Source organism: Vespa crabro, chromosome 4 (assembly GCF_910589235.1).
Source record: "Vespa crabro chromosome 4, iyVesCrab1.2, whole genome shotgun sequence".
Lineage (NCBI taxonomy): Eukaryota > Metazoa > Arthropoda > Insecta > Hymenoptera > Vespidae > Vespa > Vespa crabro.
Window position 1 is genome coordinate 11,889,989 of NC_060958.1, and position 17,504 is coordinate 11,907,492.

General features: G+C 43.9%; 1 protein-coding gene across 9 annotated transcripts in view; it reads left to right on the forward strand.

Annotated features, from left to right (window-relative positions):
• The window catches only part of LOC124423564 (agrin-like), a 237,776-nt gene that overhangs the window by 82,478 nt on the left and 137,794 nt on the right, over positions 1-17,504 (forward strand). For 5 of the 9 annotated variants that reach the window (XM_046961418.1, XM_046961421.1, XM_046961422.1 and 2 more), the window contains exons 2-3: positions 2,934-4,569; positions 13,293-13,328. In XM_046961418.1, coding sequence (XP_046817374.1) covers positions 3,150-4,569; positions 13,293-13,328 — 1,456 coding nt within the window. In that variant the 5' untranslated portion in view covers positions 2,934-3,149. The remainder of the gene's footprint in view (positions 1-2,933; positions 4,570-13,292; positions 13,329-17,504) is intronic. The other 4 variants (XM_046961423.1, XM_046961424.1, XM_046961425.1 and 1 more) reach the window with 1 other exon arrangement.

Consider the following 17,504-nt stretch of genomic DNA (forward strand, 5'->3'; position numbering starts at 1 on the left):
AGGAAGGAGCCTAGAATTCTCTGGTAAATATTGAATTAGAATATCGGACGACGTCTCACGGATGTGTCTCCCTCTTGAAATATTTGCTTGGCAGAAAGTGTGCGAGTAAGCGAACGCTCGGATATATTTTTAAACGTTAATAAAATAAATGAGAATGGTAAAAGCGATAATTTGAAACGTATCAACGTCGATAAAATTATGTAGATATTAGTGCGATAATCGTCATCGACTATAAGCTTACGAGTAGAAAGTCACGAAGGAGACGTCGTTTTTTCTTACGGATCGATCGGACTCATTCTCTGCAAAGTCATTCTATAGATAAAGCGGTCGTTATACCATCCCTTCTTACCGAGATCGATAGCACTTAAACGCGCTAGCGTCGCGTGCCATCGAACGCGTACTACATGAGTCATTTTCACGAGCTTCGTGTGCCTGTTAGTTTTCCTTCTTTCTCTCTCTCTCTCTCTCTCTCTCTCTCTCTCTCTCTCTCTCTCTCCTTTCCTCTTTTTTTTTCTTTCTTTTTCCCTTTCAATTGTTCTCAATCGCACGTGAAGCACTACTTCCCCCCCCCCCCCCCTTCATGCTGTATCGTACCATCTTCGCAAAGGCTTTCCTCGATTTACAGATAATTTCAACGCGCGAACGTACATCGTTCATTTTCTTGAAAGACCGCGACTCGATTCGTTTACTCGCTCGTTGCGAGGGTTATTTTCGAGGTGCCAACCTTGTGCGCGATTTCATGTTCTACTTGACAATATTTTGCTATTTTCAATGTTGAAAAGTGAAACGAACGCGAACGCGAAGCTTGGCAATGGCTCGTCATTAAACATTCAAACGTATAGCAAAAAAGAAGATGCATTTGCATCTCGCACTGCAACTGCGGGGATCCACGGGAAAAAGATAAATAATTCAAAGGTTTTTACGTAGCCAGGAAACAAAAAGGAAAAAAGGAAATTTCGAGCGGTGGTAATGGCGACGATTCGCTGGGATGGAAAATACCGACTCGACTCTTCGGCCTAAATCGACGGATAAATATCCGCTGAACGTTGTTTCCTACGACTTTTTCGACTTTTCCGTTCTAATTTTCGTTCTGCCACTATAAAAGGGAGAGAAATTTATTGGGGGGTGGGGGAAAAAAGAAAAAGAAAAGAAAGAAGAAAAGAAAGAAGAAAAGAAAGAAGAAAAGAAAAAAGAAAAGAAAAAAGAAAAGAAAAGAAAAAGATTAGACCGTCAGAGCGCTGCGGAAAGTTTCAACGACACTTGAAAATAATTTTATAGCTGCCATTCGTTCATAGGAATTCGATACAATAATCCATGGCCATTACTTTATCCATGATTTCATAAACATTTAATTTTTCGAGAATCGAGTTGTTTAATAAGATAAGTCAATGGTCTAAATTCAAGGGGTGACGAGGCATTCAACAAGCGTCGCGCTGTTATCTTCCATCGCTTTCTCTCGCTTACTACTTTCATTTTTTATATCTCCTTTTCTTTTCATCCAACGTTATTCCCGGTCGCGTTGTTCCTCATAATTCCTCGTAAAACACTTTTTCTTCCGTCCTCCTTCTATCGTCCATTCTCCTCCTCTTTCGCCACCGCCCCCTTTCTGTCGTCGTTTGCATAAAGCGAACTATCCGCACTTTTAATATACGCAAATGAACTTGCGCTCCGGAACTAATCATATTTGCATACGAAATAGCAATCTCCTTTGAGTCTCTGTCGTACTTATTAAGGCAGTTTAGTCGTCGAAAAAAATGTTGTATCGACCCTCCAGCCGATACGTTTCCGCGAGTCGTAGCGGTCGTTGTCTCGTCGAAAATCGAACCAATTGATTTTATTCACACACACACACACACACATCTATTATAAATAGATCTTTCATATCTTTTTTGGTTAGACACGCGGCTGTTCGTATTTTAGTATCATTTTTTGCCATCTTCACGCACCGTTAATAGGATTTATTTCCAATCTTTCGCACTATGAATAACGCATGAACTTTCTAGTTGGGCGATAATTCGATACAATGTTTTATGTAAGGTCTCGTTTTATCGAAAACATTCGGAATGTATCTAAAAGTTAAAGACACTCGGAGAGTGCACTTGGTTATTTTCTCTCTTTTCTCCCTTTAGGTAATTTCGTTGGTTTGAGTCTCTTTTCGTTCTAGGTTTTCCTCTATCGATCGCTCGATCTACGTGGAAATCCGAAAGTTTGAACCTTATCGTTATTTAGTTATGCAGTCGCGCTCGAGGTAATTTCGGTCGGCGGACCTAACTGTTGGGTTTCAGTCTACCCTCGAGCCACATAACGTACACAATCGAAGTATTCCCATTAGAAATTAACAAAAGCTTGTCTTTGTGTACAATACGTACGGTTGACGAACGTAGGTGAGCGATAGAAGGGTCAAAGGCAAACGTTCCTTTTCACGAGCTACCGTTTACAAAGCCCCTCTCTATGTACTTACTTTTTTGCTCAACTAGCAGCGTAATAATGATAATAATAATAATAATAATAATAATAATAATAATATTCATCGACGTGCGCGATTCGACTTTCGAGCGTACGTACGTCTTTTTTTGTTTCATTTCTCTCGTCATCGCGTATTCATTATTTTTTCATCGATCGCCAGCGCGTACCACGGAACGAGATTACGATTGGAAAGTCGTTGCATGTTTCGCGTTAATACTCTTGCCTGTCTATTAGATATACCCATTTTTCTTTATCTCTTCCTTGCGCTTCCAGCTTGCAAATGTGGAATATTACTAAAAATCCTTATAACAGCGCGCTCTATCGCTTCGTTCTGTCCCATTAACTCACTAATTATCTTGAAAAAAAAAGAAAGAAAGAAAAAAAGAAAAAAAATAAAAAAGAAAAAGAAACTGGCGCGGCACATCTAACTAACACGATTAACGAGCACTCGATTTTCTCATTTCCAGGTGCCGCTTTGTGCATCCACTAACCGCACGAAGAGAGCCGCTTGACTAATCTTCGAAAAAAATGCATCCTCCTAATTCTCCTTAATCTCGACGATGGTCGTACGGCGGTTTGAAAATCTCGTCTCCGGTTACGAGCGTTCGCGTCGCGATCGCTAGGCTTTCCCCCGAGAGAAACGGCGCGAGCGAGTTCTTCGAAGATGCGAAAGAGTTCCAAAGATGCGCAGGACCAGCAGCAATGGCTTAAAGCTCGATCTAACGGAGAACACGCCAGGTAGCTCGTTGTCTAGGTTACCGAACTTGGTCGAGCATGCGGAAAGTTGTCAGGCCCTGTCCACCGGCACGGGAGAGAATTTAAGCAGCAAATTGCCGAACGTGGTCGAGGGCTCGATGGACTATGGTAGCGAACGTAGGTCCTCCCGATACTTGGAGTATCAAGACTCGAAACCCTACCAGGATGGTCAGGCCGTCGGCTCGTCGGTGGCCGGTACCTACGATCACGTCGACTATCACGAGCAACAACTGAGGGCTTACAGGAATTGCGAGAGAAAGACAGGGCCGAGTTACGGTAGAGAAAACGTCGATAGATACGACGACAATAGAATATATCCGGAGGATGGTCCGAGGTACGATCGTCGGGGAACCGTCGAGGATAGAACCTACGAGGAATCGGATTTAGATGGGTCTTACGAAAGAAGCGACGCTCAAAAATTGAGCGCAAGAGCTTATCCGACGGAGCTACAGGACACGAGCACCAGACGATACTCGAGGGACTTGACGGATTACGAGTACGCCTCGAGATACGCCGAGGAAACGTTAAAGCTCGAACCGAAGAAGGATCATCATCATCATCATCACCACCACCATCATCACTCCGGTAAGATCTACGAGCCCGCGGGCGCGTCGAAGGGTTACGAGTCCGGCGTTAAGACCCACGACTCGGCATACGAGCTCGGCGGTGGTGCTGGTCAACAACAGCAGGATCCGGTCTCGGCCGGTAGGAAGTATGAGAGCAAGTATCATTCGGCCGGCAAGATGTACGGGACTTTACCTAGGTACGATACAACCGGCAAGTCCTCCAGTTACGAGGCGGCCACCGGTTACGAGCCGAGATCGTTCGAGTCGAAGTACGAAGAGCAAGGATACGAGACCGGTAGCAAGGCTTTCGATCCGAAATACGAATTGACAAGCTCGAAGAGCTACGAGAGGTGCAAGTACGATGGTTCCTCGTCGGCCAGATATCGCGACAAGTCCTACGAGCAAACGCTCAAGATCGGAGAACTCGGTTCGTCCTCGTCGGCCGGTCCTTACGCGAGAAAACAGAATCAGGAACACGAGGACGTAACCGCGGAGAAGATGAACGGTTACAGGAAGAACACGTTCGAGGCCTACGGGGTTTACTCAGATCCGGAGGACGATCATGGTTTTCTAGCCGAGAAGAAGGCTCCTCAGTACACGTACAAGGGGGTAGTCGTTAACGCCAGCGGGGAGTCGAGCGTCGTCGAGAAGCGCACGAAGGACAACAGGCAAACGGAAATGCCACGAAGTCCTTGGTGCAGGCCTATGATTTTGCTGCTCCTTCTGGTCCTTCTCGTCGTTATTTTCGTATTCGTCGCTGGAATACTTTTGTATTTCAATTGTAAGTTCGTTCTACCACATTCACCTCAATTTAACTTGTATCATTTTCAGCAATTCATGATCTGTTGCGATGTATAACGTTAACGTTCGATAGCTAATATCCATCGTCGTTTAACTTAAAAAGAATCGGACGACGCGACACGTGCCGGCGAGATACGTTAAGCCAAAATCGCTAACTGTATCTACGGACAGGTTTTATGTCCCGATATTTTGATACGCCCGGCACGTAAGCCTACTACTAGCGATACCGTTTCTTCGGAATTACAATGCATTCTCGTAAAGAGGTAGAAAGGGTAAGGCATGGAAATAAACTATTAGACGTTCCTCCTACGAGGATTCTCTTTGAAGAAGAAGAAGAAGAAAAAAAAAGAAAAAGACAAAAGAAAAAAAACAACGAGCCGATTATCCAATGCAATTTATTCCAATAATTCGAATAGAATTACACCGACTCGCGAGATTTAAAAAAAAAAACCACACGCTTTTACATGGTTTTGCTACCATCGAAATATCTCTTTTTGCTTCGTGAACCTTTGTTCCGACGATCGAACGCGTCGTCCCGAGCTTTCCGAGAAAGATAAATTCGAGCTTTGCCGTTCGTTGGCCGAGTCTACGGTCGCTAACAATACCGGGAGGAATTTCTATCGTGGACATTTGTTATTCATTGTTTTCACCCTTCCTTTCTCTCGCGTCGCGCTACCCTCCGATACGAGGACGTCTATGTATAAAAGAAGGGTCTACCTTGTCTCGGAGCATTATCGCAAAGGATCCTCTAGCTAGTGTACCAATTGGAATTTATTTCTCCGTAAGTTTTCTACACGCCTGGAATGGGATAGTAGGGAAAGGGATATAGCGAAGTTAAAAAGGAAGCGAGACGGGACGAATAGAAGATTCGATCTCTCGATCGAAAGTCATCCAAGATTTTTCCTCGTCGTCTTCCGACTCTATATATACGGCGATACCTTGAATGCTTAACAGGAAAGATAGAATTTGTTGTAGAGAGAAATCGGAGATGCCTTCGATATTTCATTACAGGACCATCTCGGGTCCCTCGTATTTATGTAACGATCGATGAAGATTGGAAAAGGCGTTACGTTACGTCTCTGAAATCCAATTCGACGAAACTCTCTTAACAGTCGCGTAATGGGAGAACACACCCCGGCAAAAGTAAGGAGGACGGTTATCTCCTTGGGATTTCTATCCTACTCGAACTACATTGCCCCTATCGCTTTGTTTTCACGTCGATGTGCCCGTCGACTCGTCGTATCTAACGATTGGCCGTTGAAAAAGAAAGAGACGCAAAAGGCGGCCGCAGGATAAAACGACGAAGAAAAAGGAAAAAACAAAGAAAAAAAAAAAAAGAAAAAAGAAAACAGAAAGGAAGGAACAAAAATTTTCTCACCCTCCTTTCATCGTACGATTTTCGGTTTCTCTCAGTTTATAGTACGGTCCTTGGAACGATTTCGCAATGGCATTCGCCGCGTTAGTAGAAAGAGCAGAGGGGGAGAGAAAAGTCGTAGAAGCGAAAGGTGAGTGTTCCCAGGATGGACGACGATCCTCCGCGATAGCGCTGATAGACGACTGGGATCGTAGGTGGTAGGAGGAGGGTATATAGAGGGGTTGGTTGGTACATTCCGAGTGGCTGCATTTGGCAGCGGTCGACAGGTTCCGCCGAACGATTCGGTTTATTTTCGGGTCAAGTTTTCGCTCGACCGCTTCGCAATCAGACAGAACATAGTCTATCGGACAATACATTTACTGCGACGTAGGACCATGACTCTCCCTACGTAGGGTTTCATGGTTCTCCTCTGTCTACTCGACACCGCTCGTTTCTCTCTCTCTCTCTCTCTCTCTCTCTCTCTCCTTCCCACGTACATATATGTATATTTCCCTAGTCTTTTCTCTCTAACTCTATTTCTAGCTTGCACACTCGTATTTTCAACGGGATTTTCGGGAAATTCGATTTCGCCGCCGGCAGCAGTACGATGTTACTACTGCGTCCTGTTCACGATTCCTGTCGGCGCCATTTGTAACGAGCGCAGTTCGACTCTCGACGAGCATACCATTTCTATCGATAAACTGCACTCGGCTCTTTCTATCCCTAGTTGAATCGAGAGTCAAGTTACTGTCCTCTACCGACTATCGCTCCTCTAAAATTCCGTTCTTACATTTGCTCGCGAAAGAATTCGAGCTGGGAAATGGTGCGTTCACACAGACATTCAACGATCTACGGTATTACGGCGTTGTTAATAGGGAAACTATTTCACGTTCGAGAGAGAGAGAGAGAATACGAGAAAGGATAGCGTGCGAATTCCTGCAGGGAATGGTCTCGAGGAAAAGCATACTCGGATCGAAGGTTCTTGCACCGCACGACGGCGTTCGCTCGACGGCTTTTTCTTGCCGCAAAGCTTTCGAGCTTCTCGGAACGCAAAGAAAAAGAGGATAGGAGGAGGAAGAAGAGAGGACGATCGAGGCAACTAACGGAAAAGACGTCAAGGGGAAGCGGTTGAACGCACAGAGGCGAGGAAGAGAGAGAGAGAGAGAGGGAAGAGAATTTATCGATCTTAGTCCTATTAACTTGAAGAGCAAGTTAACATTAATCTTCGAAATATCAAATCGTTTCTATACGATTTTTCATTCTCTATCGTCGTCTTTTGTTAAGACTTTCAAATACATTCACTCGATTCGCTTTCAACTAACACGTGTCACACTTTTCTACGCGATGAAATTTATCTCGCTAGTGGATCAGCGCGTCGTTAAGGAGGATAACAAAGTTCTGCACGGCCTCAGGAACCTCTTCCGAAGGTTGCAATTTAAACTAGTTACGGAACGTTTATCGTCTCGCGGCAACGAATTTCGGTTCTCTGGTCGTCTCGTAAATGAACGAGAGCTTCGCCAAGGAAGTTTCCTCGGATTTGTGTGTGTGTGTGTGTGTGTGTGTATTTGTACCTCTGCGTATTCCACAATTTCTTCCTTAAAACGTGTCTGCTTGCCTATCCATCTGTCTGCCTACCTGCCCGTCTGCTTGACGATTTCGCTTCAAGGTGCAAAGTGCCTCTGCTCGCAATTTTGCTATTACCTGAAGATCCAATTTCGTTCGTCTTTCTCTTTCTCTCGTTTTCTGAAAATCTCTCCTCCTCCCTTTCTCCGTCTTCTCTCTGAAATCTAACCTCCTCGCTGTTTTAGACTCCTTCCTACTCTTATGCGTTTCCCCAAGAATACTTTTCTCTTTGGATATATACGCGAAGAATAAATGAGTTGGCTATGAAGCGAGCTTAAACGTTCGAGAGACGTTTTAGGGATAACGAGGATAGTAAACGGAATACCTTGTAATAAAGCAGAAAATTATTCGTTACCTCGAATAAGTATCGTAGAAAGGGTCTTTCTACTTTTCATCGGAATCGTCACCCTAATAACTCGAGCGAAGGATAAAGGACAGCTATGTTTTACAATGTCATTAAACGCAACTTAGAAATGTTATAGATAAGATTAGACGGAAAGGATAACTTCGTTTTTATGGGGATACCCGGTTAATTAACGTCCCTAATCGACCTCAAGTTCAATCGAATTTAATCGAATTCGACGAGCCGAATTCGACTGGTCCGAGAGACGAAGGAACTTTTCTACGACAGGATCGTTCTCTCTATTGACACTAATCCCTCCTTTACTAAATGCTCATCGTTAATCGCTGCGGAATAGTAGGTCCTAGGATAAATGCGGTGATTTTGTCTATAAAGTAGCATCTCGCTGGATGTGAGATGCATGCGCCCGAGAAACGATGCGCTCTTTGTAATTTATGTGGAACAAATGCGCGCGCGCGCCCGAGCGGGTTTTAGGGGGATCGTGGAAAAGCGGATAAGGAGGATCCGGGGGCTAGAGATATTCTCTCTGGCCTTAATATGATCGGCAGCGTCCTTAATCCCAAAACCCTGAGCCCATCCCTGAATTGTGACGCTGCGAGCTTGGCTGAGAACGAGGACGAAATGGAGGAATCGCGGGAAACGCTCATAAAGGCGGATGCGAACGCGTGCCTTACATACTAAATTCTCATTCTGCGGCAAAGGTCCGCAGTGCACGTACGGGACAGCTCGCATCGTACTCCCTTCACGTAAGCGAACCCTCTGCTCTTTCGAACTCTGTCCTTTGTGTGTGCTTCGACGTGCCTCCAAACGACTTCGATCGATTCGGTTTCTCGACCTTCTTGTCGGCGATCTCTCACTTCTTTCTTCTTTTTCTTTTCTTACCTCTCTCTTGTATGTCGATAATACGATGATAAACTTAACCGTAAGGTAAGAAAAATTTGATATTAGCAGTACCTATATATATATATATATATATATATATATATATATATACACGTGGTATATAGTAGATAATATCGTACATCGTTGTGATCGAAGTAATACTCTAGAATGGTCGAAGTAATACTCGCATCGATCCGGATATGAATTTTGTACGTATCGCTTATTGTATCAATTATTAATTGCGTAGCCATCATTGTTAATTGACGTAGTATCTGACAATCCAAATTCTAAGCGATTTAACGGAATTTCAAAGTAACTTCGTCGACGATAAACGTTGCGGATATAACGACGAATCCATAGGCCCCTTATCCGTAACGGGGATGCGTTAAAAATTTCTTTGGATAGAGATAGCAATTCACTTACTTCCCCGTCCTGTCGTCCAAAAGTTGATAAGGCAATTACCGGTTATTGCTCTTATATGTAAGGTCTTTAACAAATGGCTCTCTTAATGAAATTCTCTGTTGCCAGATCCAGTTTTGCCCAGGCATATATTTTAATAAAAGATACCGCCTCCGCCATTTTCTCTCCGTTCTCGCGAATGTTTCCATCGAGATATCGTATGCGCCGTTAATAGAAAATAACTACTAGCTACGGTTTAACGAGCGCCTTGGACGAATCCTGTTCAACGAACCTACGTAGACACGTATCTATGGAGTTTCGAGCAAGTTTGAGCGAGTTTTTCCGTCACGTATCTCGACCTTTATATCACTTAACGCATCCTCCATTCTATCCTCGGCGTGTCCGTAAATTTTCGTCCTATGCTTTCGTTGAAATAACATTGAAGACGGACGCGCATCCGTGTGTGCTCGACGCAAACAGAGAACTCACGGGAGTTGGTAAGTATATTGGGCACGTGGGCGCAGTTAGGAAAGACGTGAGCACAAAACTGGAAGGAAAACTTTCTTCATTTTTCGCGCCGGTCGGTCGGTCGGTTGGTCGGTCGGTCGGCGGTCGGTCGGTCGGTCGGTCGGTCGGACGGTCGGACGGTCGATGAAAAGTTGTGCTGAAATATCGCCAGAATCAATCGCTAGCGCAGAGTAGCTCCGATCGAAGGAGTATTTTCCGTGTTTCTATCGGAAGCTAGCCCCCGATCTCGGAACTCAAAAGGTTGAGAAAAAGTAATGACCAAGCTTTGAGCTTTGCAACGTAAATTCCTTTAGTAAATTTTATTCCTTTACGCCGACATAAGTACATCACTGCACCTAAAATTAGTCGTCATTTTTGTTCGTCGTTACCTTTAAAGGTTATCGACGAGTAAGTAAGAGAAGATTCGGTCGGTCCGCATTAATCACTGATACTCGAATTGCACGACAAGCGTCCAAGTTATCGATCTCTCGGTATCGAAACGGATGATGTTACTGCATTCTCTTCGTATGATCCTCGAAAAGGGATCTTCATGTTCACACGATAACGATAGGGACTCGATACGAGCGTAGAACGTTTCACTAATTATCCCGCGTATCTGCGCATTTCATCAATTTATCGACATGAAACGCTCAATCGATGATTGAGAATGGATATTGGATGATGAAAAAAGTACCGGGGAAATGATAATTGCTTCGTCTATTGAATTTTTTCTTTCGCTTACGCCTATAGTTTATATATATTACTATTTCAATTAATCGTACGATACGGAAGATGGATTAATCGGATTAAAGGCGCATCGCCTTTGGCAGAACGGCCATAAAACGGGGGAAAAAATTCGAATAACCGATTGCACGAGAAGTAACGCGAAAGGAAGGAATTTAATCAGTCGCTGCGTCGCATACTATTCAAAGGGCCGATGGGGGTACGTTCGATTCGAATTTGCTTAAGCTTCTGGAGATAGAGTTGGTGTAAAGAAACCGATCTCGAGCGAGCCGAAAGATACATGTGGCCTGCCAGGAGGGATCGTCGCGTTGACGGCGACGAACGAATCAAAGCACGCCCATAATCGTCCTATTTGGCCTTTTTTTTTCTCTTATTACTTTAACAACTGCTTCGGTTGTGGAGGAAAGTAAAATGGAAAATTAATGCATTTCCAATTTCGCCGGGTCAGTTTGCAGGTCAACGAAGCAACAGGGAGCTTCCAAGTGTTCGCTAACTCTGAAACGTTTTTCATAGAAATGACGTTTTTCGATTCTCTTTGAAGTTTTTCACAAGAGTATGCTTATACATAAATAGTACTTGGACCCTTCCTATTGCGCAAACGCATTTACTCCAAGGCCCGTCGACAAAGAGAAAAAGAAAATGAAATATCGCGTCTACGTGTACGAAGCATCAAATTAGTCTTTCACCAAAAACGATATCGATGCAGAAAGATGTCTCTCGCTTTTGCCATGCCATAAATCGTTCTGCAAACAATCCCTTTTACTCATTCCCAATTCTATTACGGTAACGTTTCGTAAACGGCCCACGGCTACGCGTTCGAAATAATTTACAATGTTTTCCAACGCATTTTCTTCTCGTTTAAACTCTCGCGCCGTTTACAAATTCTCTCGATATTTTCACATCTCGCGTTTCGTCGCGGTGCCCTTGAACGGTTGATATCAAGTTTGACAGTTGGTGCGAACTAATAATCATGAGCGATCGGTATTTGCGAGATATTAAGCCGATAGAGAGAGAGAGAGAGAGAGAGAGAGAGAGAGAGAGAGAGAGAGAGCACACTTAGGACGCTTCGGTACGCAATGGGAGCGTAACGACGGGTGGCGTGTTTTACCGCGTTGCTTGTGGGAGTGACGACACGTGTTAACCATGTGCGCGCCGAGCCACGGATATATAACTCGAACGGAAAAGGGAAAATATAGGGGAAAATATTGGCAAGATTTCGGCGAGATATCTCCGCGCGCGAGTTCTCATGGAAGCCGGCTGCATACATATCGTTACTTAGTAAGAGCGCCGCCTGTCTTCAACTGCTCCTCGTTTACCGTAATCCCATACCCCTTCTACGTTCGAAAAGACGTCGGTCCTTACGAATTATCGTCCATTCGCCGATCGCGTCGTTTTTGCTTAGCCATTCGGAAATGAAAATCCACCCGGCAAGGTACGAATAGAAAGTCAAACGTGGATCGTCGTCCCCTCCGTATTTTCCTTCGTTTCTACGCGCACAGGTCAACATATATATCAATTTATGGATTTATGGATAGTACCGGGATAGTATCTATCGATCCTGCGATACGAGTTCTCGGTTGAAAAATCCTATCGTTGCTATCGATCGATCTCGTAACGAGACAAACTTCTAATTGCTTTTGCGTTCTTGATGGATAAAGCGTAGCTGTATTCGAGAATTTGCCATTCAGATTTCATCTACGTGATAGTAGCACGTAGACGCGCATGAGACCGGCCGCATCGCGGAACAATGGTTATTAAAAATTGTACGGTATCGCGATCTCCAGCTGCTGCTCTATCTTCGTCGAGGCGAATAATCGAAAAAAATGCTCTGACCGGGTAACAGTAATAAATCATTCGCTTCGCTAACCACCGAACAACGGATGGGGAACTTTATAATAAAATTTCTCAAAAGCTTACAAATTGCTAACTATACGCGAGGATAGGTGTACCTACTTTTTTTTTTATGTAATATCTAGTAAGTCGAAGCTTCGTAAATGCGCATTATGAAAATTAGGATAACGTTATATCGCGTGGTTATAAGTGATAATAACAATAACAATAACCCTAACTTCCAACGCGTACGCATTTGTTCCACGTATCCAACTTTAATCGTGCTCATTTCCTAATAAACGTCACGTACGTTTCGTTATTATCACTCGTGTTCGTTATTATCGTTACGTTATCATTCCGTCTCGTTTACGCTACCTTCAATAGATTTTCGTCGCGACGAGAGCTACGTAATAGCGAAAACTTTAAGCGTATCCTTTACTTATTGTTACAACTGAGACGATTTCGAAATACGTCTTCGGTGGATTAAATGCAACCGGCTTTCCGCTTATTTCCCGAAATTCATATGAAAACTTGTAATTATTTTCAACGTCATACGTGCGCTGGCGCACGACGCTGGAGGAGACTCTTCATTAAAGGGATACCCAGGAAAGGATAATTAAAAGTTTCACGAGGAACATCAGACCAGCAGCAGCAGCAGCAGCAGCAGCAGCAGCAACGGATGTTGCGCGGAGTCAAGGACCCGGTAGTCCCTGTTATTTGTGCTTCTGAAACTTTAGCCCAGCCCAAGTTAACGTCGTCTACCTTTCAACGCGTTTTCCTTAACTGGCTCGACACGTTTCTCCAGCGAATCGCTTTAGTCGCCTAAGAACGCATCGCGGAGATAATAAACTCCATACGAGCTCGTACTCCATCGAGCTCGTATCATCGACATTTATTTTTTCCTACGTTACTAAGCGTAATCACTAATGGTAAAGGTAAATGCGCTTGCTTTCGATTGCTCCATCACTAATCGAAGACTAATACTAACCCTTTCTCTTTTCAGATATGTCCTACAAACCACGCCATCCCGTTGTCGAGGGTAAGTCATCGACAAATGCTCGCACGTTCTTGCAGCTTTTTGCTTAATCCTTAACAAACGAACGTCCTACGAAAGGTCCTACAAGTGATAGATTACTTTTCCCTTATTTTTATTTAAAGATATTACGTATCTTCGCAAAAAAAGAGGATTTATCTCGGGGCCTCGAACGGGTGTAACGTTGCATGTCCAATTCCACAGAGGGGGGGGGGGGGAGTCGACAGTTGTGAGAAATGCATCTACGCCGATTTCAACCGACATAGGACTCAATTAACCAAGCACACTCTCTTGCTTCAATGGGGAAAAAAAAGAAAAAAAAAAAAGAAACATTCTCTCTTCGAAGAAGGAAATTTGAAGAGGGAAGCTCGATTCGTATAAAATGTGCAAGAGGATGTAAGGGCGAAGCTACTTTAAAAAAGGGCCTATTGTCATTTTGAAAAGCGATCCTCGTTACCTCTCGTTCGCTTTCATCGGACGATGAATAAGCGCGCTGGTTGTATTCTTTCTCTTCTTTGAAATCTTGGAATATACCCGACGCGAAGGAGGGAACGTTGGCCGCGCGATATTCATCGTTCATCCTAGACGTTTTCTGCCCTTAATAGCTCCTTTTCTAATCGCAAAAATCTTAAAAATCACTTGGTATTAAGCTACGCGAAAAACGCACCGTCCAAATTTACCGTCTCTCGGCAGATGACTCGCCTTAAAACAGAAAAACCGAGGACCGCGCGCAATACGAACCCTTTCGTCTATACTTCCTGCAAAGTACGACCAAAAGTAACTATCGCATATCTCTTATGTTTTCGTTACTTCGAATTGGCGAAATAATTAAAATCAATATTTCGGCTAAAGTTAAATAACGATAGCGTAAGTAAAAATCGTTCCAAGTTCTTCAAGTAGACACGGAGAAAAAGGAAAACCGAAGAAAGTTTAACGACCAATGACTTTGCTAACAAGGCACACCGAGCAATTATCGAGGTTTCCTTAATACGCACGCAATGTGTCAGCGAAGCGAAGAGGAGAGCGATTTTCACTACCGAATGAAAAAGATTGCGTCAGCTCGAAATTCCTTTAGCCGACCGATTGACTTTCGAGGTCTGCGCGCGCGCACGCGTCTAGAGCGCAGCGAGAGAGAGAGAGAGAGAGAGAGAGAAAACCAAAACAAAAAAGAAAGGAAAGAAAAGAAAAAGGCGCGAATGAGCGTGCGACGGAAGAAAAAGAATTACTATTACGGCGCGTTCCACGGAAGACAACGCTCATACCGCACGGTTATGCGCCTCGTAAAGCTCGTCTTTCATTCTCTAAACTTTGTTACTTTCAGCAATGAAAACTGGAAAATTTCACTACACTTTTATTTCCGCTCTGTCACGTAGCCGGAGACGCGGAATTCCTTCTCTCGTTTCGCACGCGTACCCCCCATATACGTACATATTACATGTACATATACCTACGTATTGTAGATATAGGTATGTACGCGCTTCTACGTGCAAATGCATGGACCCACCATTCGAGTCTACTGAAAAAACGTTTCGCGTGTTACACGTCTAAACGTAATTCACGATATTTTTCGAGGAGAAAACGGAAACGTAATATTCTCCAAGCAGCTACGTATGTGTATTATATAGTATTAATTTTCACATTTTCTTTTCACTTTTAATTAACAAAATGGCGTCGATCTTGTTCGCCCTCTCTTTTTTTTTTCATTTTTACCGAATATTCGAAGGAGCAAAATAAATCGTACCAACGATATATGAGAATTTTTCTCTTTTTATCTTATTCCTTTTGTCGAGAACTCATTTTACGGTCTATTATCGGAAGCAAACGAGAGTTATATGCGGATAAAGGTAGATAGAAAAACCGCAATGTAAAAACGAGAAAGAGATCGAGAGCCGCGTTAAAAGGTATATGGAAAAGAGGATGAGCGAAGGTGGATGGAAAGAAGTAACGAGAACGAGAGAGAGAAAGAGAGAGAGGAGTAATGGACGTGTAAAAGGTTGGGGGGAAAAAAATATACATACATTTGTACGAGCTGCCCCGCATCTTGCTGTCTTCCAGCGAGCGTAATTACGAACGTTTGTCGGCGAGCCTGTTAATTAACAGCGTGCGAAAAACGAGGTTAGACAAATAACGCGTAGAGAAAAAATGACGAGCGAAGTTTTCGAATCGTGCGTTCGTTCATTTCGTTTATTCCCAGAATACGACACGCTTCAGTATGTCGTATCCCCAGTGATACGCGCGGTACGATCTCTCTGACACGTCCAAGAACTCTTAGCGTCCTTTTTCTTTTCTTTTCTTTTCTTCTCTTTTTTCTTTTTCCTTTTTTCTTCTTTTTTCCCTTTTACCTTTTCGTTTCTTTTCGTTCAAAGTCCGCGAAAAACATCTCGAGATCGGCTGAGGATTCTCAAGCGAGCCTTGGGAATACTAGCGGCACGATTATCAATTATTAGCAAAGTTAGAGTACATACGTAGAGAGGAGCGAACGTTGGATAGGGTTACCATTGTTCGAATAGTTTACCAATACTAACGTTTCGACGATGCACCGCGCACGGATATTCAAAGTTCGAACATTCGGATATTGAATACGGTTAGGCGGAAATTGCGAATACTCCGGATGACGTGGATACTTTGACTGTGGTTACTTCGAGCGGTATTAGATGTTCCGATGACAGTATTACGCACAAGCGACGGACTTTGAGTTCGACTATGCACTGGAATGTCGGATCATTTGGCACAATGTACATTTAGATGCAGTCCCCGGCTTGCATTCCTCCGCAATCTCTCTGTAACCCCTTCGAGATCAGCGACGTTCGACGATCTTATCGAGTCAATGCGTTATGGGCCGCTGCGAGAGATCGCGCGACCAACGGGGCTGATTATTTCCATTTTAATGGATCCGTTCGATTTAACGCCCTTAAAAGATCCTCGACACAATATGTTTCCAAGGGAATACGCGTAGTCGCAAGAGCACAGATGGCTCGATTATACATTTATACGCGCTTGAAAAATCCTGTCTTCTAGTTATATCCTACGTCACGATGCCGTAACACATTCCTTTAAGTATTTACGCAAATCTAGACATCCCTGGATGGATGCATATCGATGTGTAATATCCACAAATGGATACGTTCGGTATATCCGACACTTGAGCACATCCGCGATATGGAGTCGTCGAATAAATCGTTCGCTTCTTGCGAAAGCTTCATTCGAGGCAAGAAGGAGAAAAAAGAATTGAAATAAAAGAAAGAAAAGGGAAGATGACTCTGTTGAAACTCTAACGAAAGCTTATGAAGCGAAGTTGAGAGACACTGAAGTTTAAAAAACGTCCGGTTTCTCCGTAACGGATCGATGCCGACTCGAAAGCGAAATTCGCATACGTATGCGCGCTCTCTCACCTGATAATTCGGATAGGCTCGAGAGTTCCCCTGGAACGCAGAACTCGCGAACGCGCGTTGGCTTTTCGTTTCGTAATGCCAGTAGCAACACTGACGACCAATTGTCTACCGCGAATATAGGAACGATTTCGATTTCGATGCGATGCTCGTAGGTGCGTTTCTAATCGATCGAATCGTGGAACGCACGAGATGTCACGCTTAGAATGTGATCTTGTTAAAACGTCCAAGGACGGTTCGAAAGATTCAACAAATATTCAGAGGTTTTTAGGAGATTTTAGGGGTATCGGTAAATATTTTTCTTCGTTCGAGGCTTAAGCGAAAACGAGGGAAAAAGAACGACGATGCGTCAACGAGACGTGCTCTCCGGAGACCGATGTGAGCCTCTCCTAGACGTAGTTTCTCCTAGACAGTGTTCCAGACGGCGAGAGAGAATGGTATGTCCCGGAATAGCGTCGGAGAAAAAAGGCCTGGTAAAAATTTCTACCGAAAATATTCTACGACTACAGGGTGCAGTTACTATAAATCCCTGCGTCCTCGTGGTCTGCTCTTTGCCGCCGCTAGGAATGGGGCAGGAAGAAAGATAGGAAGAAAGAAAAGTAAAGGACTCGAGAGAGAGAGAGAGAGAGAGAGAGAGAGAGAGAGAGAGAGACGTAGAAAGGGTGGAGGAATGCATACGAGGAAGAAAAAAGGAGGTATTCGTCGATAAATTACACGCAGAATAGAAAGAAGAGGTGGGAAAGTTCTCGTACACGAAGAGGGGTGAAAAGGGCGATACCGAGAACGGGGATCC